The 27,491-nt window shown below is 35.9% G+C and overlaps 1 protein-coding gene across 2 annotated transcripts; it reads left to right on the forward strand.

Moving 5' to 3' along the window:
• Nucleotides 1-1,920: 1,920 nt before the first annotated feature.
• LOC132176066 (uncharacterized) lies at nucleotides 1,921-15,820 on the forward strand. Of its 2 annotated transcripts, none has more exons than XM_059588181.1 (11): nucleotides 1,921-2,551; nucleotides 3,123-3,198; nucleotides 3,390-3,500; nucleotides 4,680-4,796; nucleotides 6,259-6,609; nucleotides 7,565-7,887; nucleotides 12,012-12,111; nucleotides 12,193-12,252; nucleotides 12,784-12,870; nucleotides 13,392-13,529; nucleotides 15,219-15,820. In XM_059588181.1, the coding sequence occupies exons 1-11, from the start codon at nucleotides 2,445-2,447 to the stop codon at nucleotides 15,546-15,548; spliced, it is 1,800 nt and encodes a 599-aa protein (XP_059444164.1). In that variant the 5' UTR covers nucleotides 1,921-2,444; the 3' UTR covers nucleotides 15,549-15,820. The 2 variants fall into 2 exon arrangements, with proteins under 2 accessions (XP_059444164.1, XP_059444165.1); XM_059588182.1 differs by having other exon boundaries at nucleotides 2,529-2,551; nucleotides 3,123-3,221.
• Nucleotides 15,821-27,491: the final 11,671 nt, after the last annotated feature.

The following is a 27,491-nucleotide window of genomic DNA, read 5'->3' on the forward strand; positions in this document are numbered from 1 at the left end:
GAGTATATGTGTGAGTGTAAAAAGAATAAAATCTCATATTGAAAATATATAAGAAGTGTGAGCGGATAATATAGTATTGTTGGGCTCAAACTCATAGGCTTAAGCTTATGGGTTGTGTAATGTCTCAATATGCTATATTATGGCTCACTAAAAAGACTATCCAAAGTATCAATCTCCCTAACAGTCGTAAACCTCTCAAGAGAGGGAGGTGCTTAGCATAGAGAAATTACACAAAAACATCTTCTTGAAGGCTTGAAGAGTTGAAGAGAATATGAATATGGCAAAAGGCCATTCCAACACCACCATGAGGAGCTAAATTCGTAATAGGGTGTTGATGTACCCATTTCCAAATAACAATGGTTTAATTGTATTTAAATTTATGGTTTTTCTATATACATGATGGTTGTATAACTAAGAGAATTGTTTTTAATGTTTATATTAAATCTTGATAGAATTCTTATCTTGTCTCAGAAAGCTTTTTATCTTGATTGAAATCAATCATTCTTATTTTATGTGATTATAAGAATGATGGTTATGCAACGGTTTTAATTGACACATGATCAAGAGGGTTTGATAGGTCATGCCTAGGGAAGACGAATCGTTCTATACCTTAGTTTAGTGTAATTTAGGTAGATGATTCGTACTAATTAAAAATGAGTTATACTTATCACTTGATTGCGTATAACTAATTAAGAGATTTGATAGTCCGTAACTAGGAAAGATGAACCGTATCGCATCTAGAGGTTAGGTAGACGGTTCATGCTAATCGAAGATGAATTATACTTATTTCTTAATAATTTTATTTTCTTAACTACTCAAGTGACACGAGTTTTATCATGCATAGAATGAATTTTCCTTGTTCAAATATGATTAACTATTGTTATGCGGTTACCGGTGAAGTCAATCCCCTATTATTTTCCCCATTACAATTTATTTTACTTTTACTTTTATGCATTTAGTTTTCAAATAAAAATAAAACAATAATCTTTTGAATTAGATTATAATTAATCTTGAAAAGCTTAATAACAATATCAGCACAGTCCTTGAGAGTCGACTCCCTCAATATACCTATCTTACAAGGATTTATTCTATTGCGAGTGGTAATTTATTATTGATAATGTTTGCACAACAAGAAGACCACATTAGCATTCCCATACCCTTATATATATATATATATATATATATATATATATATATATAAACAAATTCACTTAGCGTGCCTTGTAATTTGTATGTTTGTATATTTTGCATGAACTCACCATAGAGTGTTTGTATTTTCTTTGTTATTGTTAAGCTGGAATGTAGAAACAAGATATGGATTTCGTCTAAAACACTAGGGCTTCCAAAAAAAACACTAAAACATGCACAAAACATTTTCCAAATGGTTTAAAATGGGCTTTAATAGAAATCCCAAAAAATAAAAAAATAAAAAAAGCCAAAAAAACTAAAATAAGCCTAAAGGCCCATTACTTTATATGCTAATAACTGTTAATAACTCTAATAACTGTGTGGATAGTAGTTAGTAATTGCATGATGCAGATACAGTTACTTAAAAAGGTGATAATCACATAATGCGAATGTAGTTATTGCCAAGATCAACATTCATGTCCGCATGTACAATCATAAATTGTCTTTTGATTTACTAAAAAAGAAACATATCTTTCAAATGAGTATAGAATATTTTAAAGGAGTTCAAGTAAGCGGAATCGAGTTTATATGAATTTGGTTCAAGAGCTTAAATTGAGTTAAGTGAAGTTTACAAGGATTTGATGGCTTAATATTTGGGCCTCAATTGTTATTACCCATTTATTAAATAGAGTGAGCTCCAGTCGAAGAGTTATACTTGATTATTTAAGCTATCACTCTATACATGATCAACTAGGTTCCTTTACTATATCATATATATAATATAGATTTTGAAAATTTTCACAATCTTTGAGCTTGGGCTTGGATTTAGTGTGCTGGTCCTACCGGGATAACAGGGGACAGATTCTGGCGGGAGTCGCGCACACAGACGCAGTCGTACGAAACAGTCTTCCAACTGCTCAAATCGTTTCATTTCAAAAGGTAGTCGGTGTGTGAGAGAGAGAGAGAGAGAGAGGAATGATATTGATTGGAGAGATGAATTAAATTCTCTCATTGAATACTCCCAACGACCTAACGGTGACCGTATTCAATTCCTAGCAGTAGCAGAGCAGCTTCGTTGTCTGTCTCTGGGCAAGTCTTGGTAATTATTTCCCATTTCATATTATTTCTCCCTATGAAAAAAAGAACTCGAATTCTGAGCCAAAGCAATCATACCCATTTCAGATCTCTCTCTCTCTCTCTCTCTCTCTCTCTCTGTGTTAGTCCCTGGGTATGTCTTGCCCCCATTAGATGAATCTTACACTGTAAAATATATTTTATGAGTGCTCTGTTCTGGTGGATTTTCTGTGAGCAAAACAATGATGGGTGGTTTTAGTGTTGTTGAAGACGCAGCAGTAGTAAGTGGGAAGAGAGAGAATGGAGATGGAAACTCGTATGCCAATTCCCAACACAGACGCTCTAAGAGGTATAGTTTTCAAACTTATTTGAGCATTGCTACTTACTTGTGTTTGTTGTTGTTGTTGTTTTTTATTTTTTATTTTTTATTTTTTTGTTCTAAGCAAACAAGGAAATGGGTATTCAAACTTATTCCAACTATAAGATTTTGTTGTTATAATCTGTTATTACTATATGTTAAGTCAAAATCGTAGTCTATTTTTTTGAGTTAAGTTATTATTACTACAAGATTTCATTATAGTCTTGTTTCTAAAAAAAGGTTTTTGGGAATTGATTGTTCATATGTTTTCTCTTTAAGTATTTGAGTCTTTGGGAAAAGTTGAGGCTAAGAGTTTTGAAGCCTTTGAATAAATGAGCATATGGGAGTTTGGTGAGTTAAGCAATGTGGGATTTGTGGGGTAGAGTTTTGGTGAAAAATTAGTTGTGCCCAATAAAAAGAATTGGGATAAGGCTTGTCAAGCTAAGTAGTTTAGGATATTCTATAGTCTGATACACTGATCCCTAATTCTTCTAAGACATTAGAATCATCATATTAGGATCCATCGTTTTATACGCTATTTAAGTCTGGCTTTTCCTTTCAGTGCTTCTGACAGGAATCGAACTGTTTCAAGAGGTGGAGTTTTGCATTCCATAAAGCAGGAGCAGAATGAAACATATGTGAGACCACAGACCTTACTTATGTTAGTAATACTAATCATCTCGCGTTATTGTATTTATACAAACGACTATGCTTAAAATCGTAGGTGAAAATGCAGCCTAAAGCTATATATTATAATCTTGAATAATGACAAAAAATAAAACCATTTGTTACCTTTTTGTTTTGTTTTGTTTTTTTATGAATAAACCAGGTGTTACTGCATTCAGCAAATGCTTCTAGGGAACAAAGTCGTCTGGATGACAATGTCAATTATAATAACAAGAATACTTCATCAAATCACCGGGCTTCCTTGGAAAAAGATGTAAGCACTGGAACTGGGTTTCTTTCTGTCTTTACATTAAGATGTGGGGTTAGATGAGTTCTCTGTATTTAATTTGAAATGCAGGTTAAGATCATGTGATGAATCTTTTTTGAAGTTGTCTTTGCTATCAGTTCGAATCATTCTTTACCTATCTCTTATTTGGATATAGACGTAAACACAAAACTGAATTAACAAACTCAAAGATATGAGTCATCTGAATTGGTATAAAGTGAGCGGTATTCGACAAGCGATCCATCACTACCCAAATAGAATCCGGACCTCCTTGTGTCCTTGGAAATCCTGTCACAAAGTCCATACCACTCTCGTCCCATGTCCAAACTGAAATAGGAAGTGGCTCTAATGTCCCTGCAGGTCTATGATGCTCTGCTTTGACTTGTTAACAAGTCAAGCACAGCTCCACGTGAGAATTTGTGGGGGCTGAAACAGGCGTCTGTTTAGAGTAACTTTAGGGTTTGAGTTAGGTTAAATCTGGAGACTGATTAGGGTTTCAAACTTTCAACTTGGTTAAAATGTGGATGCTGATTAGGGTTTGTTTTAAAAAGAAAACTTCCATTTTTGAAGAAAAATACAGCTGGCCAGATTTTGTTAGGTTTTAGACTTAACAATTATTGACTTTTTTTGTCCTTTATAAGTCTTTTCGAGCACTCTAACATACCCCATATTAAACCCATGAAAGTAAAAGAGAAAATTAAGCAAACAACCACCACACATCAAATAATAATAATAAAAACTAAAACAGGAACAAAATCATAAAGTTACCCTGGGGGGTGTAGGGGAGTAATTCTAAGTGGTTTACTTGTGTCCTACTAAGAACGATGTGACTATTAAAATCACCATTGGGCTTTTGATTGATCATTATTGAATTTTGATCAAAGGGTGATTTTAATAGCCACATCATTCTTAGTAGGACACAAGTAGGCCACCTAGAATTACTCGATGTAAGTGTTACATGAGCACGATATTTATGCATATAATGTGAGAAGTCATGTGTACTAAAGAATACACTGTGAATGACGTTTAGAGTGCTGAATGACCAGCCCTAAAGATAACATAAATGTTTAATTAATTTTTTTAAAAAAATGTGTTTTTGTTTCCCATGAAATATTTAGCCCTATCATTATTATGGTTCCATCTATAACTGTATTTACTGGTTTACAGATTGAGCAGCTGCAATTGCATTTACAGCAAGAGAAATCTATGCGCATAATGCTTGACAGAGCAATGGGCCGAGCTTCAAGTACTTTATCTCCTGGACATAGGCATTTTGCTGCTCAGGTAACTTTTCCTATGATTTATAACTTTTCCTATGATATATACTTAAAATTCCAAAGAGCTATTTCTGAACTTTTCAAAATCTATATGACACTCTCCTTAGAATCTTGCCTAATCTTTGTTGATAATTTAAAATGTTCCACAAGCTTCCTAGATATAAAATTCGTACTACTATCATTATCCACAATTAGATCATATACATTTTTATTGATATTGCAGAAGTTCTAGAAAACATCGCAGTGAACTTCTTGTACTCCGATTATGGTTAAGAGGAATATGTCTCGTTCGCTCCACCTCTTGTGGGAAAATTTGATTTTTATGATGGCTGTCAATAGGCTGGTAGTGAGTGACATCTCTGATGCTTCTCCTATTGGCTGGTTGATTTTGGTTGGCATTAAGGCCCAATCTAGAGAGCATATCTCAGATCTTCGAAATTGCACTCTTGGCCTTTAAGCTCTGCCTAAATATCTTCTAATCCAAAAGCAATGTTGTTAGAATTGTTTCCTTTGCCTACGTTATTAGACATTTTGCCAAGAAATATCTCGCATTGATACCAATAACGCAATGGAAGGTAGAGGATAAAGAGTTAGCAATTGTTATCTCAAACAGTTTTGGAATCCACCAGGAAATAAAAGGAAAACTCTCTACAAGAAAATGTTATTTAATAATTGATGAGTGATAAACAAAAGTCTAAAACAAGGCCTTTTATTGGCTTCACTAAAAACCCCTAACCCTAGAGACAATTTATTTTGAAAATACCCTTAAGAATGAACATAATATAATCAAATTTGTGTGAAACCCTAGCCGTCATGTTGTGTGGTGCGCTGGTTGAAGTTGTGGTCGACTGTCCTATCAATTGGTGCACATAGGTCGACTGATTTTTGACAGATCTTTGATCAATGTTCTTGGGTTTTTGTATGATGCATCACTCAGACGAAGGATGGATTGACCGAATCATCGGCTACTCAAATCCCGCTGGTCTGTTTGAACAGGTTTCTCTTCGAACTTTTTTCCACTCAACTCCAGCTGCGTAAACGTGCATGAATGACCCCCGAAGTACTTACCCAATAAAACACCCCCTGAAGTATTCTACATCATGTAAAACTGAGAACTATGTTTGGCATTTTACGTTTAAAGTTCATATTTCCTGTCGACAAACTTGTAGGTCCATAGAATTTTGACCTTAAACATTGGGGTTCCCTGGTTTTTTTATTCATGCAATTGTGAGTCTTTCATATAACTGCAGCTTTGACTTGCTTAAAATGACTGTCTAGCATGTGAAGTTTACCTAATACTTACTAAGTGGGAAAATTGACTTGCACACTTTGTGAAAATTTCTATATCTACTTATGCTATTAATATAAGTTGTGTATATTTTGGTGGCTACTTTAATATCTATATTTTTTAGCAATGAATATGGTGACTTAAACAGAGAATAACCGTAAGATTATTGTCCGATGTTCAGACAAAGGAATTGGTTTCTGAAATTGAATTACTTGAAGAAGAGGTTGCAAACCGAGAGCAGCATGTTCTCTCTCTCTATAGGAGTATCTTCGACAAGTGTGCTAGTCAGCCACCTTCAGAGCAAAACTCAGGCATGACTTCTCCAGCCCATACAAAGCACATGTCCAGGAAACATCCAAGTATCATTTCAAGTGCATTTTGTTCCTCAAAAAAGTTTCCATTGCACCCTCTGCAAGCTTTAGTTTCTATAGATGACCCATGGAAAAGAATCTCCAAGACTAGTCATACACCACTGCCCTGCAGCAAAGGCAACAACATTTATTTTGAAAAGGCTTCCCTTGACCCAGCTAAGGTATGATATATACATATCTTCTTTTTCATTTTGCAAATATACATTTGAATGTTGTTGGTATGCTTTTCTTTCCTTAATTGAAATCAATGCTCATATCCACAAAAAAGTATAATCTTATACTGTTACAAAGTTTTAATATTAAAACCTTGGATTTTGACTGAAACAGAATGTTTTACAAATTCATTTTTTATCCTTTTTATGCTAGTTGATGGTTACAAAAGCTCTGAAGAGAGTTTCTAAGTGTTTTTAAATGGAGATCCTATCATTTGTGCCGCTTCTGCCATGATCAAGTATAAGAAGAAGAAGAATGTGTCTTATGTCTCTTGTGGTTTTGGAAGTGGGGAGTTTCTTTTGGGCTGTTTGTAAGACATTAAAAGTGGGTCTCTCTATTATTTGATCATGATCCTTATCTCTTCTGCTGTTTGTTAGCATTAGAGACACATAATGTGATTTAGTTTTATTAATCTACTGAAATTTCGAAACCTCAATGGATAACTCAATCAGCTGGAGATCACGCCACATGAAGCGAAAGTCATTAGTTAGAATCCTTCCTTTCTCCTCCCCCCCCTTGGGGTCAATTACTTATTAAAAAAAAAAATGTACTGAAATTTCCAATCAATTCTGAATTGGTTCTGCAGTTGATTGGTCAGAATGAAAGGGCAGTTGGATCGAGAGTGACATCATTTTGACCAATTTCTGATGAAGAAAAATTTCTTGTGGTGAATTTATTTAGCAGGTTTTCATTTACATATTTTGTGAACTCCATCTTAATATATAGATTTGTGCCTTCAACTTTTGTAGAAAGACAAAAGGGATAGATTTCCTTTGTCTGGGACATCCTGACAGACTTCTATATTTGCAAATCATTATGTGAAAGTAATATGTACTTCATGTTACTGGTTGCCATATAATGCCATGTGGTTGTCCAAACCTTCTAATCTCAATTATTTTTCAGGTAAGGGAAAAGGTTCCAGCAATGGCTAAAAAATCAATGTTGCGAACTCTAAAAGATCATCTCTACCAATGCCCAAGCAAGTTATCTGAGGAGATGGTCAGGTGCATGGCTGCTATATATTGCTGGCTTCGTAGTGCAGCATCTGTAAATTCTGAAAAGAACAGATCACCTTTGATGTCAAGGTCGTCCACAAAGGTCTTACAGCCTCAATGTGGTATTGGAGAGGACCAACATTGTTCTTGCAAATCAATGATTGAAATATCTTGGATATCAACGGATAAAAGCCAGTTTTCTCGCGCTTCTTATTTCATCAACAACTACAGGTTACTTCTCTAGACATAGTTATGATTTTCAATAATTATAAATTAATTTCCAATAAGTGTAACTGTAATTAAAATAAAAAATTCGCAGAACAGATATTGAACTGATTCATCTATCTTGAGAACACGAAGATGTTCATTGGGGCATCATTTGGTGCAAGTTCCACTTGCTATTTTTTTTGGGTGTATGTGTTCTGATTTTGGGGATTTAGGTTGGATCTTCTCTGTAATAGGAAAAAGTTGGATGAATCCCTGAAAGCTTCATAGTGTATCTTTGCAAATTTTTTAGGGAAGTCTGACTTTCAAAGTTCTGACATTTTCATCTAATGGCACAATTATGCTAAAACATCCCCTTGAACGTTTATTGATATCCTGTGTATTAAGAAAGTTACTTAGTTTGTTAGGAGAAGTGGTTGAATAAGTGGTTAGTCTGTTAGATTTGTTTCATGGGTATTGTAGTCATTTTGCTCTCATCTCTAAACTCTATATATTGAATGCAAGAGGGCTATGATCATTATCTAACTAGCCTCTCTTTTCTGCTTATTTCTTTTCTAAATTTCCTAACATGGTATCGGAGCACTTCAATGAGATCCTTTCCTTTTCTTTTCTCTTTTGCCAAATACTTTTCTTTTCTCTTCCGCAAACACATTTCCTTCTAAGTTTCTTTCATTTCTTCTTCTAATCCTTCAAATGCTTGAAATACTTAAGTAGTCAAGCATTTCACGTGTCTTCTTGCGTCGTTGTTGTTATTGTTGGTGATGGGAGTGTAAACAACATAACCAATTCAATGGTTGCTGTCATTTGGGATATTTGAGTTGAAAGATAAAAAGGAAGAATTCTTATTATTTCTCGATGATCCAAAGATACAGTTACACATTTATATAGAGAAGCAACATACACTACTATGGAATTACAATAAAAGAGAAAATGTATGGAAAGAAAATCAAATCTTGAAATTACATCCTAGAATAAACTAAAATCTAAATCATATCAGCCGCATATCATCAACACTCTCCCTTAAGCTGAGGCGAAGATATCTCGCATGCCCATCTTATTTTGCTTGTTTCTTACTACACCAGGTAACTAGATATCTCCCTTGAGTAGTCAAGTATTTTGCATGTTTCTCACTAGATCTAGCAACCATTGAGTGTTTCTTACTATGCCAGGTAACTAGATTTCTTCCGATAGTAGTGTAGTATCCCAAAGTAGATATTCAATCTATGACTGACCTAGCCTATTTTGCATCTGAATAAACTTCTACTTTTAGATGATCATGCCGGACAAACAACAACCATTTCCCTAGTGAAGATTTCAAATATCGAAGTATTCTATAAACTGCTTCCAGTGAGATTCCCTATTAAATGCATAAATTGGCTAACTACAATTGCTGCATAGGCAATGTTTGGAAGAGTGTGCGGTAAATATATTAACCTGCCAACCAGTTGTGGGTACTTGCTTCTATTCACCAAAGAACTCTCATCACTTTCTTCTAACTTGTTATTATGCTCTATTGAATTGCCAACAACCTTACAACTGAGCATCCTCTTCCGCTGGGAGAGGAAGATGTCCCAATCTTGCTTCTTCAATACCCAAGAAGTGTTTCAATGGGCCTAATTTTTTTTATTATTATTATTATTTTTTATCTCAAATTCATTTGCCAAATATTTGTTTCAACCTTTGTATATTTCCCCATTATCATTTCCAATCAATACGATATTGTCTACATAAACAATCAAGAAAGTTACTTTTGTACTTCCCCAACATGCATGTTCTATGAATAGCGTATGATCCGCCTGACTTTGGTTATGGAAAAATCTCTACATAACTCAAGAGAATCTCTTAAATCAAGCCCTCAGAGTTCGTTTCAGCCCATATAGGGCCTTCTTTAATTCACACACTTTACCTTTCGTAGAGGAGAATTGAGGACCAGGAAGGACTTCAATGTAACCTCTTCCTCTAGAACTCTATGAAAAAAAAAAAAAAAATTGCATTCTTCACATCAAGATCCTGAATCACCAATCTAAATTCGCTGCCAAATAAAGTAGGGATCAAAAAGAATTTATCTTCGCTACCGGGGAAAAGGTATTCTTGTAGTCTATCCTATATGTCTGAGTAAAGCCTTTAGCAACCATTTTGGATTTATATCTTTCTACTGACCCATTGGCCTTATACTTCACTGTAAACACTCAGTTGCACCCAACTACCTTTTTTCCACTAGGCAACTCAACTCGCTCCCATGTGTTATTTTTTTGTAAAGCTCTCATCTCTTCCTACATTGCTTCCTTCCACTTTGGATCATTAATTGCCTCTTGTAAATTTTAAGGGATAGATACAAAGGTACGAGGGGTGAAAGATGCTGATATGATATAAAGTTAGATATAGGGTGTTGAGTACAAGTTCTAACCCCTTCACATTGAGCAATAGGCAAATACGTGTCATCAACAACAGGTATTGAAAATTTTAAATCAGGGGTAAAAGTACTATCACCTGAGTCAGGATTAGATGTTTGGCAAGTAGCATTAGAAATAACCTTACATTTTTGGCATTTGAAGTAAACTTTGAGCTCCTCCACTGGTGGTGGCTTATACGACTGACAAAAGAAGACTCATTAGCAAGCGGCTGCTGTTTGTCATGCTCTAGCACAGGAGCAGAGACAGGTAAAGGACTACACATAGAAACTTCTCTTCGCTTGGACTCTTTCCCTAAAGAGAAGTTTGGGTGGATGAAAAATATGGTTGCAACTAAAAAAGGCGGCATTAGTAATTAATATAGATGATTCAGGTGGTATTTTTTGATTGAAACAATTTTTGCAAAAATGGTTTCATACAAAGGATTTGGGAAAACTTTGATACTTCTTGGGTGTTGAAGTTGCTAGATCTCATATTGTTATCAATTTATCTTAGAGAAAGTATGTACTTGATTTGTTAGAAGAGACATGCCTTTTAGGTAGTCGTCCCATTGATATTCCAATTGATCCTAGTAAGAAATTATTGAAAGATGAAGGATAAATGTTTAATGATCTTGCCAGATATTGTTAGTTAGTTGAAAAGTTGAACTATCTTACTACCACCAAACTATATATTTCATATACAGTTAGTCACTTCTTAGAGACTTTTAGGGTTCCACAGTGGGATGTAGTTATCCTTATCATTCGGTAACTGGACATATCAAAGTAGAAAGATTTACTGATACAGATTGGGCAAGATCTCCCTAGATAGGATGTTCACTACTGGATGTTGTACATTTGAAGGTGGAAATTTGGTTACTTGAAAGAATAAGAAACATACGGTTGTGGCACGTTCCACTACGAAAGCTACATATAGGGCAATGGCTGATACTGCTAGTGAGTTAACATGGTAACATTTTTTGCAGGTGATTGTTTTTTCATCTCCTACTCCAGTTCCATTATTTTGTGATAATTAAGGTTGCAATACATACTTCTTCCAATCCTATCTTCCATGAAAGAACCAAACATATTTAAGTTGATTATCACTTCATATGTGACAAGATACTCAGTGGAGATATGGTTATACCATTTGTGAAGTCTAAAGATCAGTTAGTTGATATGTTCACAAAATCTTTGTGTAGAACTTGATTGGAGTTTATTTGTTCCAAGTAGCTTCTATAACATATTTGCTCCAGCTTGGGGTTGTGGGTGGGGGGAGAGAGTGTTAATAGGAACTTAGAGTAGTTAGTTTGTTAGATTTGTTACATGGGTAGTTTGGTCATTGTACTCTCATCTTTAAAATCTATAAATTGAATGTGAGAGGGCTATGATCACTATCTAACTAGCCTCTCTCGTTTCTATATATCTCTTTGCTGAATTCCCGGACATCTTGGATCTCTTGGAAGGAGAAAAAATTATCCAAATATTTTGTACCATAAAGGGGAAACCATTATTATAATGTCATTCACTGGAGCAATTTATCATACTGGATAATCTCTCAAAACCAGTTTGATCTGAGTTCACAAATATGAGTCTTATGGTATGTGAGTCCTTTAACATGTGCATTTAAATATTATTTGTTATTTGTGAGAAACTTAGTATAAAATATACAATCTCCTTCTATTGTTTAATCCTATGCAGGATGGCTAACTTGACATGTACATAACGTTTCTAATTTCAGAGTTTTAGTTGAACAACTGGAAAGGGTGAATGTCAGTCAGATGGAAAATGATGCCCAAACTGCATTTTGGATCAATGTGTACAATGCTCTTGTTATGCATGTAAGAATCATACCAAGTGTTGGTTTGCTCTTGCCAATTTTTGCTACATATAACTGTCTTTGTCTATTATGCCTTGTGCAGGCATATTTAGCATATGGGATACCCCACAACTCTTTGAGAAGGTTAGCATTGTTTCACAAGGTAGTGCTCTTCTTTGTTTTGCTCTAACCATTGATTAAAAAGAAGTTTTTAAGTCTCACAGTGTATACGAAAAACTACCAAAAAAAAAAATTGTTGGAGCAGAGAATGTACAATTGCTTAAGCAAGCCTATCAAAATCTACAAGATTGCACTTTCCTTTTTTCTGACACCAAACCTGCCTTCCAGTGATGCCTGTACCAGGGGTATGTTTGAGAGATGCTTTGATAGTTTCACCAGTTCACCTATTCTAGAATTTAGCAAAATTCTTTTGTTCTCAAAATTGAGTTTATCAGGTTATTTCTATTGCCATTGCCCACTTTTTAGGAGGAGACATTCATTCCTTTATTTTTTTTAATAAACTATTTTTTGAGGGATATCAAATGGAGAATCAAACCATAAAGTTTTATAAACTCTCAGTAGTTTCCCAAGTTTCCATTGTCTTTTTTCCTCTCCTAATGTTTGTACCCTTTAGACTTTCTCTCTTTTCTGAAATTGTAAAAAATTTGTTGATGGATTTGTTTGTATAGTGCAGGCTGCATACAACATTGGTGGCCATATCATAAGTGCAAATGCTATAGAACATTCAATATTTTGCTTCCGAACTCCCCGAATTGGACGGGTATTCCTCTTACTGTCACTAAAGAACACAGAAATATACACATGCACAAATAGTGGAAAATATAGGTGGACCTCACACCATCCAGACAATTATTTTTATATCATTATGATTAACACCAAGAGATGATTGGTGGTATTGGCTAGCTTAGTTGTAGATTGCTTCACTTGACCTACTTACCAGTCATGCTGCTTGTTTTCTTCTGTTTTTTGGAGATTCTATAAATATAGTCATGGTTAGACAAAATTATCCATATATAAGTTAAGTTGGATATGCCTTTAACTTATAACATGATTCCACTTATTTTTGAGATTACCGCTTGAACTGTTTCTTTCTTTCATAGAATAAATCTTAGGATGGAAAGGTGAATAATTAGGTGAACATCAACAGCTTTTAGTAACCAAGATGAGTTGCTTCCTTAATGTAAGCAGGAAGATAAAATTGTCAAAGGATTCTAATTATATAGCATTTCGTCAATGAGATACGGTTGCTTGACTATTTATCTGCCTTTACTTAAATTTCAGTGGCTAGAAAACATCCTTTCCACTGCCTTGAGAAAAAAATCCGGTGAAGAAAGACAACTCAGTTCAAAATTGGGTCTTCCAAGTTCCCAACCCCTTGTCTGCTTTGCCCTTTGTACTGGAGCTTTTTCTGATCCTGTGGTAAGCTTCTCACTTCTGTTACTCTTCCTTTTGCACGATAATGAAGTTTGAATATTATTATGTAAAGGTTATCAGTTATAATACTAAGTTCTTAGATCAAAACAAAATGAAATGTTAGATTTCACTGGTTCTCAATATCTGTTGGATGAGTCCATTGCATTCCATTGATGTTGCTTTAGTTAATTACCTGGTATTGGCATGTCATTCTGCAATTTAAAGTGTCCAGTAGCGTGTTTATGAATGTATTATGAGTCAGTTTTGTCCACTGTTAATATTTCTATGTTTGATTAATGTCTTCATCAAAATTTTGTTTGGTAATTTGTGAGGATGTAACTTTTATGCTCTATAGTCAGGGCATGTTTGGGTGTGCGTTTGAGGGGCCTAAAGTTCATTTAACACTCAAAAAGTCCGTTTGAAAAAAAAGTTCTTGTTTGATAATTTGTGAGGATGTAACTTTTATGCTCTATAGTTAGTATTGTATAACTGGAGAGCAGTTCTGGTTTTCATCTACATGGTGGGCTGGATCAGTGCTGATATGATATGTGAATGCAATAAAACTTGAACAGTAAATTTAGGGGTCGTAGAGCCAACTTGAAGGAAACCTCTCTCTCTCTCTCTCTCTCTTATTCTCACCTCTCCTCAACACCATGCCTATATGGCCACCATTAGCACCACTGTTACCCTGACCTCATTTCATGAGGCCAATAAACATCCTCAATGGCGTGAGGCGATGGCTACCAAAATCGAAGCATTGGAAGCCAACCACACTTGGCGCCTCCGTCCTCTTCCTCTTGGAAAACATGTGATTGGTTGCAAGTAAGAAAACGGATGCGCGTTAGCGCAACGGCTTTTGCTCTAGCGCGCTCAGTCCATTGCTGAAACCTGAACAGTAAAATTAGGGTTCATTGAGGCAACTTGAAGGAAACATGAACCTCGCTACAATTATTTCAATGACATCATTCCCGGTGTCTTCTATGAGGGTGATAGAAAGATAGTGCTTAGGCATGTAGTTTTACTTACAACTTCTCTTTCCACTTCTTGGTTCAGGGCCGGCTTAATAGTATAGGCAAACAAGGCCCCTGCTTATGGCCCTAAAAAAAGGTCGTTTATACAAAATTTGTAAAAATAAAAAGTAAAAGAATGTGAATGGCCGTAGGAAAAATAAAATGAGAGGAGGGCCATTTGGCATCCTATTAGGGCTTAGAAAAAGAAAAAAAAAAAAAATTACTTCAATTGAAATACTAAGCTATATAAAAAAAATTAGATTTTTTGGTAAATGCTTGCATTGGTTAGAGAATATTATTGACAATACCTGTCACAGTTGCTTTTACGGCAATAAGTTTTTCAAAACTAAAATTAATCGACTGTCACAAAAAGTATCAAATTGAGTCATATTTAATATAAAAAATTATAATATCACTATTTTACAATCAAATGGCCCCATCTTAACTTTTTGCCCTAAACCTCAATTTTCATTGAGCCGCCCATCGTGGCTAACCTTTTTAACTTATTTTCTCCCCCAAATTAGCTTGTTTTGGCTGCTTTTGGCAACCAGTTGAAATGATGGAATAACTTCTGTAATTTGCTTTGATTGTAAGTCATGCTTCCATGGTGTTACTTACGAATTCATCATGATCTTGATATGCTGCTTAGGGTTGATTAATAGCTTACTAGTTAAATTTTGTGCAGCTAAAATTCTACACAGCATCAAATGTTAGAGAGGAATTGGAAGCCGCGAAAAGAGAGTTTCTTCAAGCAAATGTAGTGGTGAAGAAGTCTAGGAAAGTGTCTCTACCAAAGGTGCTGGAGAGATATGCTAGGGAAGCATCTGTAAGCTCGGATCATCTTTTAACATGGGTCTCTGAAAATGTTGATAAGAAGCTACATGATTCTATACATAAATGCATTGACCAGAAATCCGGCAAGAGGGCATCTCAGATCATAGAGTGGCTGCCTTACAGTTCAAGGTTCTGCTACTTGTTCTCAAAGGATTTAACAGAGAAGCCATGGTGGTTGTGAGGGTCTTCCCAAATTTATGCACTTTCTTCCGGACCACTGTAATCTAACCTAATATCAGATAATTTTCTAATGGCTTGAATTTCGTAATTTGAAAATCTATAATTTCTCTAAAATTGTAGAGATTCTGATCTGCTGATTTTCTAGTCTGATGAGCTTAACATTGTAATTGCATGTAATATATAGCACCAACTTTAGCTGTTGCGTGAGTAAGTTTGACTTCTTAATGTAAGAACACTTTAATGTAATATTATTGAAGTATTCATTATGATTTATGTAGTTTTTTTTTTTAAAAAAAAAATTCTCCATGTCCTTGGATTAAATACCTATTCTTGGCTACTTCATACGTTAATAATGCTATATTATTCTTTTGCTTAACTATATAATATCATTATATAGTTAGATCAGTTCTACGCTCTCTACGAAGCTGGTCTTGCTGCTATGTAAGAAGAGAGGCTAATCATGCTGTCCATATAATGGCAAAGAATGTCACACAACAGGTCCTAGATAGGGTCTGGTTGGAGGATACTCCTGATTGTATCAGGGATGTTATTTTGATGGAGCAAATTGCTCTGTCAATGAATATTTGATGAAATACAAAAGCCATTTTATCCAAAAAAAAAAAAAAAAAAACTATATAATATCATTATTAACTGATGGCCATAATATATGGGTGCGAACAATCCCTTGGAGCCACACCCCCTAATGAAAAGCTAGCAATTTAATCAGTTCCGTGTAAGAAAACTTTCAAGGGTGTGGGTCACGTGATTGGGGTTTACTCTGTAGGGGTGGGTTTGAAGGGCTCTGCCTTAGAGAGGTTCCTCGACATCTCAAAAAAAAAAAAAAAAACTGATGGCCATAATTGGTCATGCCTCTCTCTTCATTAGCATAAATTAAGGGATTTTTGGTTTCAGATATTTGATTGCTTTCAAATTTGATCATAATTGATTCAGATATGATTGTAATTTCAAACATTTCAGGTAGTCAGATTTGATTGTATTCAAATATGATACCATCTCTATATATGTCTTATTCTCATTTATCACAATTCTATTATAAATATGAGTTTTATGTATTGTAAATTTTATAGAAGAAATACGAGCAAAATGTAACCATTTGTGTTTTATCCTATGTCTTTATTTTACTATTTCGCCTTTTACTTATTTATCCATTGCATTATCTTTTCTTTTAACAACTGCATCCCTAAAATCAAATGCAATAGCTCGAGATAGTTGACCTATTACAAAAACAAAAACAAAAAATTGAATAAAATTTGTTTTCGTAAAAAGAAAAGAATTTTTTTTTTTTTTTTTGCATTCTAGCATCTATCAGACTATCACGTATATCTTCGTTGAATTGGCATGCTCTATCTATCCTTAATTAGAAAGAACAAAAAAATGATAATGGTGAATTACATGCCAACTCAACTAAGATGCATGCAAAACTGACGCCATAATACAATTCATACCATGATTACATAAAAGAGGGTGTTGTTTAGATTAATCCATGAGTCAATGCGCCAAAACATATAAAAGCTCAATTTTTTTTTTAAGTATTAATTGTATAAGTTTTTAAAAAATGTGAAAGGGATAATTCCGGTACTTTTTCTCCCAATTTATTAACTGATGAACACCAAATATTGCATATTTGGGCTTCTTAATTTGTATTTGTTAATCCTTTAGCTTTATTATGTTCTGATGTTTGTGTTAGTTTTGGTGTCTTAGTGTTTTGCAGGTTGTTAAGAGAAAATTGCGGTCTCAATGTGAAAGTTGCAAAAAAGTTGGAAAAAGAGAATTTCTAGAAGTGGGATCAAGCGCACGTCACTACGCTCGAGCGCACCTGCACTCGAGTCCAGCAAGGGCACGCTTGAGCACACTCCCACCTATGCCCAAGCAAGCAATGCACAAGCGCTGCACCGCAGGACAGCTGATACATGCCTGAGTGCGATCAAGCGCATTCGTCTGACCAGCAAGCGCCGAAACTCTAAAATTAACTTATAAATACCATATTTTTCTAGGGGAATGCACCAAGGGATGCCGTTTAGTGTATTTTTCACGTTTTTTGAAATTTTGTAGCTCTGAACTTGATTCCCTTTGTAAGTTTTTAGTTTTCATGCTTTTATGGAGATTATGATTTTTGTAGTCATGAGAGGCTAAGGCTGTGTTTGGCAAAAGAATGGGCCGAACCAGACCCAAAAACCCAAAAAATTCCTCTAAAAATCAATACCAACATTCTTACTTTTTACATTACATTAATCACTTTTTATTACTATTCAAATAAAAAAATCACTATAAAACAATTTTTTTCACTTTTTTATACAAAACATTCTTATTTTTTTCTCTCACATCAATCAACTCTGCTACAGTACTGGTCAACTTCCTAAGTCCATTTCTTTGCCAAACATAGCCTAAAACCTTCAACTAAGGTTGAAGATGAAGCCTCACCATTGATTAGCAAATACGTTCTCGTTGTATTGTTCGTACAATTCCAACTTTTAATATAATTGTTGTTTTATTTCAATTCAGTTATTTGATTAAACTCTTTTAATTGAATGTTGTGATCTTCATTTGTGTAAACGTTGGATATTCGGTGTGTTTCATCCGACGGATACATCGAATCATTCAATTGAAATTGGATATCCATTGTGATTCGTAAATCAAACGGATACATTAGATGCTTTAATTTCAGTTGGGTATTCTTTGTGATTTGTTTCATGGATGGATTCATTAAATGTTTCAATATGTATTTTTATGAAACATAGAACAATGCATAGGGTTTTGTTGCTTGTCGGATGTATGAACAAAACATGAAAATGTGTGCTTTGATTTGGTGAGTGTGAATTCTGAAACCTTAGTGTTTTTATCATTTGATTTATTAAATTTAATTTAGTTTACAATTTTGCAAGAAAAAGCACATCATTTTCGGAACTAGGTTAAAATACGATTAATTTAGATAGAAATTTATTTTCACGACACAATTCCCTATGGATTTGACCTCGTACTTGCAAAAGTTATATTGCAAACGACTTGTGCACTTGCGAGTAACATTAAAACTCACAACTTTAACGTTTGTCCATCTAATCCAATATGCACTATTTTGTGAAGTGACAAATTAGATAAACACGTTGACATCTAACGTTTAATATAATCCTATTTGTTACCCTTGACACGTAAGCCCAAAACACACCGTTCTATAATGGTATCGAGGATATTTCAATGAAGGGAAAGAGAATCTTGCTCTCTTCACTTTTAAACAATGATTAATAACAGAAAGAAAAAATTGTTGGACAAAGGAGACAATACAGATAAAATTTGCAATAGAAAGCCGAAAAAGGTTTATGGATTTGTGTCACAAGTTTTAAAGATGCCATGACAAGTTCTTGTGCCCATTTTCTTGTAATACCAAGAGCGATTTCAAAAGGTTTTCAACTCACCCTTGTTCTTGTTCTCTTTAAAAGTTGCATGATAATATGTGATAGAACAAAGAGGATCACGTTCTACCCCCAAATCAAACGCATAAGCGATTTATATAACCAAAACAAATGCATAAGCAGTTTATATACGGAAAATAAATAGCTATGCTTAATAATAAACCAACACATCAATAAAGTACATTCACACAACCACAACACAAGATTTGTTGACAAAGTAGAAAACCCTTTGAGCGCCTCAAAGGAAAAAACCACTCCAGGGCAGCCAAACCCGAGAAATCATTATATGAAGATTCAAAGTTACAAACTAGGCAATACTCACTCCCTAGATGACATCTAGACTTAGTCAGAATAACAAGCTTCCCAACTTGTCTCTATTCTGACCATCTTCATGCAGTGCATCTCTTTACTGACCCTTCAGTAGACTTATTTCTTCAAGCTCACTGTTGTGAAAACTTTAGTTACTCGCAAATGCACAAATCGTTTGCAATAAAGGGTTGCAAGTGCGAGGTCAATCCCACAGGGAATTGTGTTTATGAAAACAAAATTTATATCTAAACTAATTAAATCGGGGAAAATGCATTTTACCCCCCTGAAGTTTCAGGGGTTTTGCAATTTTAACCCCGAAGTTCAAAAAGTGGCAATTTACCCCCCTGAAGTTTCAAAATTTGACAATTTAAACCCTCCGTTTGTTTTTTCCGTTTAAATGGACGGAACTCGGTGCACGTGCTCCTCACGTGACTTTTTCACTCAAAACCTTCCAATTTAGCCCTCAGTAATATTACATGATGAACCCAACCCCTTTTCAACCCCACCCACACACTTTGCTCGACATTCCCTCCAAACAAACCCACACACCCCCACGGAAGCACGACAAGGTGAAGAAGAAAGTTCCAAAGGCGTGCTCCTAGCCCAGCGACAGCAACGAAGTCCAAAAGTTCGCCATCTCCTCTCTTCGCCATTTCTTAAGAGGTATCTTTAGATTTCAAAATATTGGATAATGTAATGTTTTAGGGTTTTGTGTAGAGAACAAATTGGGGGTTTTGTTGGAATATTGATTAGGGTTGTTTTTGTTTAAGGGAATATTATATGCCTCTTATTTATTCTTCTTTATTATGGTTTAGCTTCCAATAAACATTACTTTTTCATGCTACAACGATTAATGGATGAACGGTTGTAAGCACTTGTAGCTTGGTTGGCCGTGGTTATTTTCTATGGTCTGAGGTAGTAGTTAATAAAATGCTACCTAATTAATTAAATAAGGAGAGGAGCAGCCAAAGCTGAACAATGTAAGTCTGAAACCCAGGCTGAAATAAGCTTCCTACACTCTTCTCCTTCTCTAATTATTTTCCCAAAAAAAGAATAGCGTAGGTTTCAGAATACGTTGGTCACATGCATGCATTATTACCCATTTGAAATGTGATCAACAATAAAACAAATGTGGAAGCGGACTAATTATGTATTACTATATCATGTAGAATGGATACCTCAAATGAAGGTGCAAGCTCATTTGGAAGCTCATTTGGAAGCTCGTTTGGTTCAGCTCATAGCAGTGGTTCATCTGCGGTGCAGCGCGTTTGCTTCTGTGAGCGGCCGACTATTGTCAAAACAGCCAACACTGAGAAAAACTTTGGAAGGAGGTTTGTGAGTTGCGAAAACTGGAAGGCAAGTACTTGATATTTTATGTAATCAATATATGAACTGTCATTGTTTACTGCTTTTGTTTAGTTTATTCAATTACTTTCGGTTGGTAATTGTTAGTTGTAATGTGTTTTGTAGATTAACCAAGACTGTGGTTTCTTTGAATGGCTTGATCCTAAAATGTGCTCCTTCGGTAAGAAGGTGGTACATCGTTTGCATCAAAGGCACGAATATTTAGAGGCTCAAGCGAAACGATATGAAACATTGGTTGAAGTTGAAGTTGGGAAGGTAAGAGCAGAACATGAGAAAAAAACCGTGCAGCTGAAGGCAGAAATGGAGAGTGAAGCTCGTCATATGAAGGAACAACTGCTGAATGAGATATCTCAGTATCGTAAACAACTCGAGATTGTGGACATAAAGATGAATGCAATGAAGAAGAATTACCTTACAATCATTGTATGTTCATGTATGGTAATGATGTGTGCATTATTCATGTTGTTATTTGGATACATTCCCAATGGTCACCACGTCTGCAAATTACGTCGTGTGATGCTATCCTGAGGTTGGTCGTCATGGTTGAGCTGGTGGAACGTGGTGTAGTTTTTTGTTGTGGTTTTGTGATATGTTAGTATATTTACCAATGTGTAATATGATAGAACTATATAGTCGTATGTGAAGTTATTTTGTCTATGACATTAGTCGATATGTTGGATCATGAATCCATTAGTCCCATGGGGATTTGTTCACTTTAAATACATTAGTGTCATGTGTTGTTTGGAGGATTTTTTTAAATTTTTTACTTTTTTTATTTTTCATTTTTTGGGCAATGAGCAATATGTTGTTGCCACGCTTTCCATAAATCATGGTATAAGCTAAACCTTAGAAGCTTTCCATAAATCAGGGTTTATTTAATCGGAGTTATTTTGTTTTACAGGTATTAGTCCGTGTTTGATCATGAATTTGCAATTCCATTAGTCCCACGTGAGATTTGTTTAGTTAAAAGGCATTAGTTCCATGTGGGATTTGTTTAGTTTAAGGGTTTAGGGTTTAAGGTTTAGGGTTAAATCGTAAACCCTAAATTTGACCTCAACCCTAGTTTAACTCCATTAGTCCCAAGTGCGATTTATGTTGCATTATTATGTAGTACGCGATATAGTGTTGAAGACCTTATTGTGTTCAACATCTTTCAATAAAGATCCTCAAACGAAAACAACATACGAAAACTACCAAAGGTATAAATTTGATTAAAGATACTCATATAAAAACAATATACCAAAAATAATACAAAAGCTGTACATTACATTGAAATATCCTCATACCAAATCAATAAACGAAAAAAAATATCAAGCTTTACATTACCATTGCAATTTCCTCATATCAACACAACAAACCTAAAATAATACCAAAGCTGCAAATTACATTCAAATCCTCATACCAACACAACATACCTAAAATAATACCAAAGCTTCAAATTACATTCAAATTTCCTCATACCAACACAACATACCTAAAATAATACCAAAGCTTCAAATTACATTCAAATTTCCTCATACCAACACAACATACCTAAAATAATACCAAAGCTGCAAATTACATTCAAATTTCCTCATACCAACACAACATAACTAAAATAATATCAAAGCTGCAAATTACATTCAAATTTCCTCATACCAACACAACAAACCTAAAATAATACCAAAGTTGCAAATTACATTCAAATTTCCTCATACCAACACAACATACCTAAAATAATACCAAAGCTGCAAATTACATTCAAATTTCCTCATACCAACACAACATACCTAAAATAATACCAAAGCTGCAAATTACATTCAAATTTCCTCATACCAACACAACATACCTAAAATAATACCAAACCTTCAAATTACATTCAAATTTCCTCATACCAACACAACATACCTAAAATAATACCAAAGATGTAAATTACATTCAAACATCGTCATACCAACACAACATACGAAAAATAATGCCCCTGCTGTAAATTACATTCAAATTTCCTCATACAATAACAATACGCAAACTACATACCAAAACATGTTATTGTTTTGGACTTAGCAACCAACATAAAAACAGCATACCATTGTACTAAACTTAGGAACCAACACACCAAAACAGCATACCATTGTACTAAACTGAGCAACCAACATACCAAAATAACATGTCATTGTACTAAACTTAGCAACCAACACACCAAAACATGTCATTGTACTAATCTTAGCAACCAACATAGCAAAACAACATGTCATTGTACTAAACTTACCAACCAACACACCAAAACATGTAATTGAACTAATCTTAGCAACCAACATAGCAAAACAACATGTCATTGTACTAAACTTACCAACCAACACACCAAAACATGTCATTGTACTAATCTTAGCAACCAACATACCAAAACAGCATATCCTTGTACTAAACTTAGCAACTAACAAACCAAAACGACCTATTTACATGTCATTATACATAACACCTAACATACCACAACCAACATCGTAATAATTTACAAGTATAAAACATCTGCCTATGGCTTCCAATCTGGATTTTTTCGTTTCCTCTTGGCCTCCATAATTTCTATTCCTTTTTGTACTGTTCTCACAATGCGCTTGCCTTTCACTTGGTTTGACGATGAAGAAGCATTTGCACCACCTCTGCCTGCCACAGACGGCGTTCCACCACCCCTTGCTGCCCCACCCCTTGCTGCAGCACCCCTAGCTGCAGCACCCCTGGCTGCAGCACCCCTGGCTGGACCACCCCTGGATGCACCACCCGTTGCTGCCCCACCCCTAGTTGCAGTTGATACAGTTGAACCACCTCTTGTTAATGGGCCTTTTCTTACAGATCCTGAAATTCGGCCACCCCTAGTCAATGGCCCTCTTCTTGCAGCAGTTCCAGTTTCACAGTCTTCTTCAGTTAAGTCAATGTGTATTGGGCCAGTGTTTTTTTTGGGAAAACTGTGACAAATACCAGCTATTCGATCCGAATGGCGAGTCCTTGTTGCAGGCCCTCCTATGGACAACTTAGGAAATAGTAGATCATCTAGATCATCTGTTAAGGGTCCAAGTGGGTCACCCCATGATGGAGGTAGTTCAATACCTGCACCAAATCCATGTTCAAGTATAGCTGGTCTACGTGGAGATGAGCCTTTGCCTTCACTAGCAACTCCAGTTGCAGGTGATACGCCCTCTTCATCAGCAGCTGCAGGAGGGAGTGATACTCTTTCTTCCACACCACCACCGGCGGGTGGGAAATCTTTGCGTACATGGGCAAATCCGAGGGGGGGGGGGGTGTGTGCTCTAGCTCGTCAACAAGATGCGGGATGTGGATTTCCTTTCTCTTGGAATGTGCACCAACACTTGTAGATGCTTTGCTCTTTGATATGCCCTTCTTCTTTATATGTAAAAAGAAACAATAAAAATAAAACAAATCAGAAAATAAGTTACATAAAAGACAATTATGAGGGTTCAAAACAAAAAAATAAATAGAAATCATTTGTTTGGGATACTGTTTTTAACTACCTTAAAAATAGTAGCTGACTGTGGACCAAGTAGTCCACCACACAATTCCCTAAGTAAAGACATTTCCTGCTAAAATAATACAAAATTTGTTTTAGCACAATTGGAACAACAAATTGTTAAATGGTGGACTACAATAATACCAAAACACTTAATAAAATAAATACAATAATACAAAATAATTAAAGTACCTTCTCCGTAACTTTTTGTTTCCCTTTGGTCCCTTTAGGTGTACTGGAACCATCCCTTTGTGACTACACACATAAGAACAAAACTATATTTAGTATCACAAGCATACCATGTATAAAAGTAAATAAATATGAAGTCCTTCAAGTACCTTCTCCAAAACTTTTTGTTTGCCTTTGCTCGCATTAGGTGTACTAGAACCAACCCTATGTGACTGCACACATAAAAACGAAAATAGGTTTAGTATCACAATATTACCATGTATATAAGTAAATAGGAACTCCTTCCACTACCTTTTGCACAATTGTTTGTTTGCCTTTGCCTTTTGTCGCTTTAGGTGTTTTCAATCCAACACTTCGTGACTACACACACAACATCAAAAACAAGTTTAGTATCATGCATAACAACGAACTATAAATATTATAAAACATATGTTTATTAAATATGAGCTATATGTATGAGAAACTTACAATTGGTGTATCCGACTTCTTGCTATTGGATGCTTCACTTCTATTGGTTGGACATGCCCTTTTATTGTGTCCAACCCCGTTACACTTCCCACATCTCATTCGCGCTCCGTACTTCCTCATCCGATATGGATTTCTTGGGTCCCTGCTCTCATCGGGTGCCCTTCTCCTTAGCTTCTTTGGTCGACCCGGGGCAATTCTTCCTCTTGGAGGCTCCAACTTATCATGACTTGTTTTTATCCACTGTTCCTCACTGGGCATTGGGTATATTACTGGAGCATATGCCTTCTTGTAGACCTCAATAGTAAAGCACTCATCAACATAGTCTTCAGGGTCCCCACAATCATAGAGTATAGCTGCCACTGCATGGGAACATGGGATTCCAGTAATTTCCCACTGCCTACAACCACACCTTCTTCTACCAAGGTCTACCACATATTGTCTATTATCCGGACAAGTAACTTCAAACATAGAATCACCAGCATACTGTGCAATGCAGTCAATTGCTTGCAACCCAATTTCTTCCAACTTTGCAGCAATCCTGGGGGTTAACTTCCCAGTCAACTTCTTTATCCCTTCCCTCTTAACTTGATATCTCTGCATCAGCTTCTTCCGTATCATCTCCAACATGGTCAACATGGGCTTCTCACGGGCCTTCAAAATATATGAGTTGAAACACTCACAGATGTTGTTGACTAGGAGGTCGCACTTGGGGTAGTCACTAAACCATGCCCTAGACCATGTACTAGGGTCAACCTGACTCAAATATTCATATGCGGCTTCATTCATCTTCTTCAACTCTTCCATATGATCATTGAATTCATATTCTGTGTATGAAGAGGCTGCAGACCACAACTGTTCCTTCAGTGCCAACCCTCGATGCCCCCCAATGTCTCTAAAGTTGGCATATAAATGCCTAACACATATTCTGTGATCAACCATGGGCATAACAACCTCAAAAGCTGGCATTAGACCCTACAAAAAAAAAATATATATATATATATATTATGTTACCAAAACAGTAGTCAAACAAATTGCATGAATATTTAAGTTGTGAACAAGAAAACAATTTACCTTCTGTCGATCTGAAATGAATGTAGGCCTAGCATGCCTGTCATGGGTACCAAGATCAGAGACAAGGGTTTCAAGGAACCAAATCCAGCTGTCTTTAACCTCGGCTTCGACAACCGCAAAGGCAATTGGGTACATGTTGTTGTTCCCATCCCTTCCAACTGCAGAAAGGAGTTGGCCCTTGAACGGTCCTTTTAGGAAGCACCCATCTACCCCAATGATCGGCCTGCAACCCTCCAAAAAGCCTTTCTTCATGGCAGCCAAACAAACATATAGTCTTCCAAAATTTGGAGGCAAATTTGGGTTTGGTCTATCAACTTTCATAACAACACAGCTTCCACTATTAGTATGCCTCAAGGTTTCACAATAGTCCCACAACCTACCATATTGGTCCTCAAGATTCCCATACAATCTTTGTTTGGCCTTCCTCCTAGCTCTGTACATCATACTTGGGCTCACATCAACACGCCATTTCTCCTTCACTTCATGTTGGATTACATCCAACGGCATGTTCGGCTGAACCCTAAACTTGTCAATGAGATTCTGTGCTATCCAAGAAGAGTTGACAATGGTGTTTCGGTATTTTCGACCACATATGTGTTTAGACTGTAATGATCTTACTTGAAATGATTCTTCATCAGGCATCTTCCTTCCATACACCCTGTACTTACATTTCGCATCCCTGCATACCGCTACACACCTCCTTGTTTCATTTTTCGTAAATTTGACATCCTTTCCTCTCTTCACATTGTACACCCTCACAGCTTCCCTAAACATTTGAATGTTTGGAAATTTCATCTCAAGTTTAATGACTGGATCCACTAGATCCATAGCATGAAAGTCGACTGCACGTGCAGATTGTGTGTCACAATCTTCATCACTGATGACTGGTGACGCAAGTATATCACTCCTAGCCATTTCGGAGTTGTCATCATCATCATCATCACCTCCGAGAACACCAGCATCACCCTCACCCTCATCATTATCATGTTCATCACCTCTATCATCATCACCCTTACCCTCATCATTATCATGTTCATAACCTCTATCATCATCACCCTCACCCTCATCATTATCATGTTCATCACCTATATCACCCTCACCCTCGTCATTACCTCTATCATGTTCATCGCCTATAGCATCCTCACCCTCTTCAACACCTCTGTCATCCCCATCCTGTTCCTCTTCCTGACTATTTGGTTTTGTATTTGATGGTCTAGCCCCACTATCAATGTCATCAAGATCTACATCAAAAAGATCTTCATCATCACTAATCCTATCACGCCACCAAGGGTCATTAGGGTCAACCCTCCCTCCATCCTCATCTTCATCCTCCTCATCTTGTTCATCAACTACACCCTCTCCGAAAGAAACAACAAATAAGTGAACTACGTTATGACCAGTGTGCTTAGCAACCATAAATAGTACATTATGGTCAGATGTAATCAAATGCAAGCCATTGACTAAACTTTTACCAGGTTCTTGAAAAAAGATTAAATCCCCCGACTTGTACCCATAATGTCGACATATGCCTTCCAATTCGAAATATGACAACTCATCAGGGTCAACACTCTCTGTATGTACTGCCACATCACCCCCCACGTACTCACATCCAAGT

This window comes from Corylus avellana, chromosome ca3 (assembly GCF_901000735.1).
Source record: "Corylus avellana chromosome ca3, CavTom2PMs-1.0".
Taxonomy (NCBI): Eukaryota; Viridiplantae; Streptophyta; class Magnoliopsida; order Fagales; family Betulaceae; genus Corylus; species Corylus avellana.

What these genes read in the sequence shown, in the direction of transcription:
- LOC132176066 (XM_059588181.1), top strand. Translation starts at nt 2,445, where the DNA reads ATGATGGGTGGTTTTAGTGTTGTTGAAGACGCAGCAGTAGTAAGTGGG. An exon ending in GGGCTTCCTTGGAAAAAGAT is followed by an intron (nt 3,501 to 4,679) that starts GTAAGCACTGGA and finishes ACTGGTTTACAG; the next exon opens with ATTGAGCAGCTGCAATTGCA. An exon ending in GAACTCCCCGAATTGGACGG is followed by an intron (nt 12,871 to 13,391) that starts GTATTCCTCTTA and finishes CTTAAATTTCAG; the next exon opens with TGGCTAGAAAACATCCTTTC.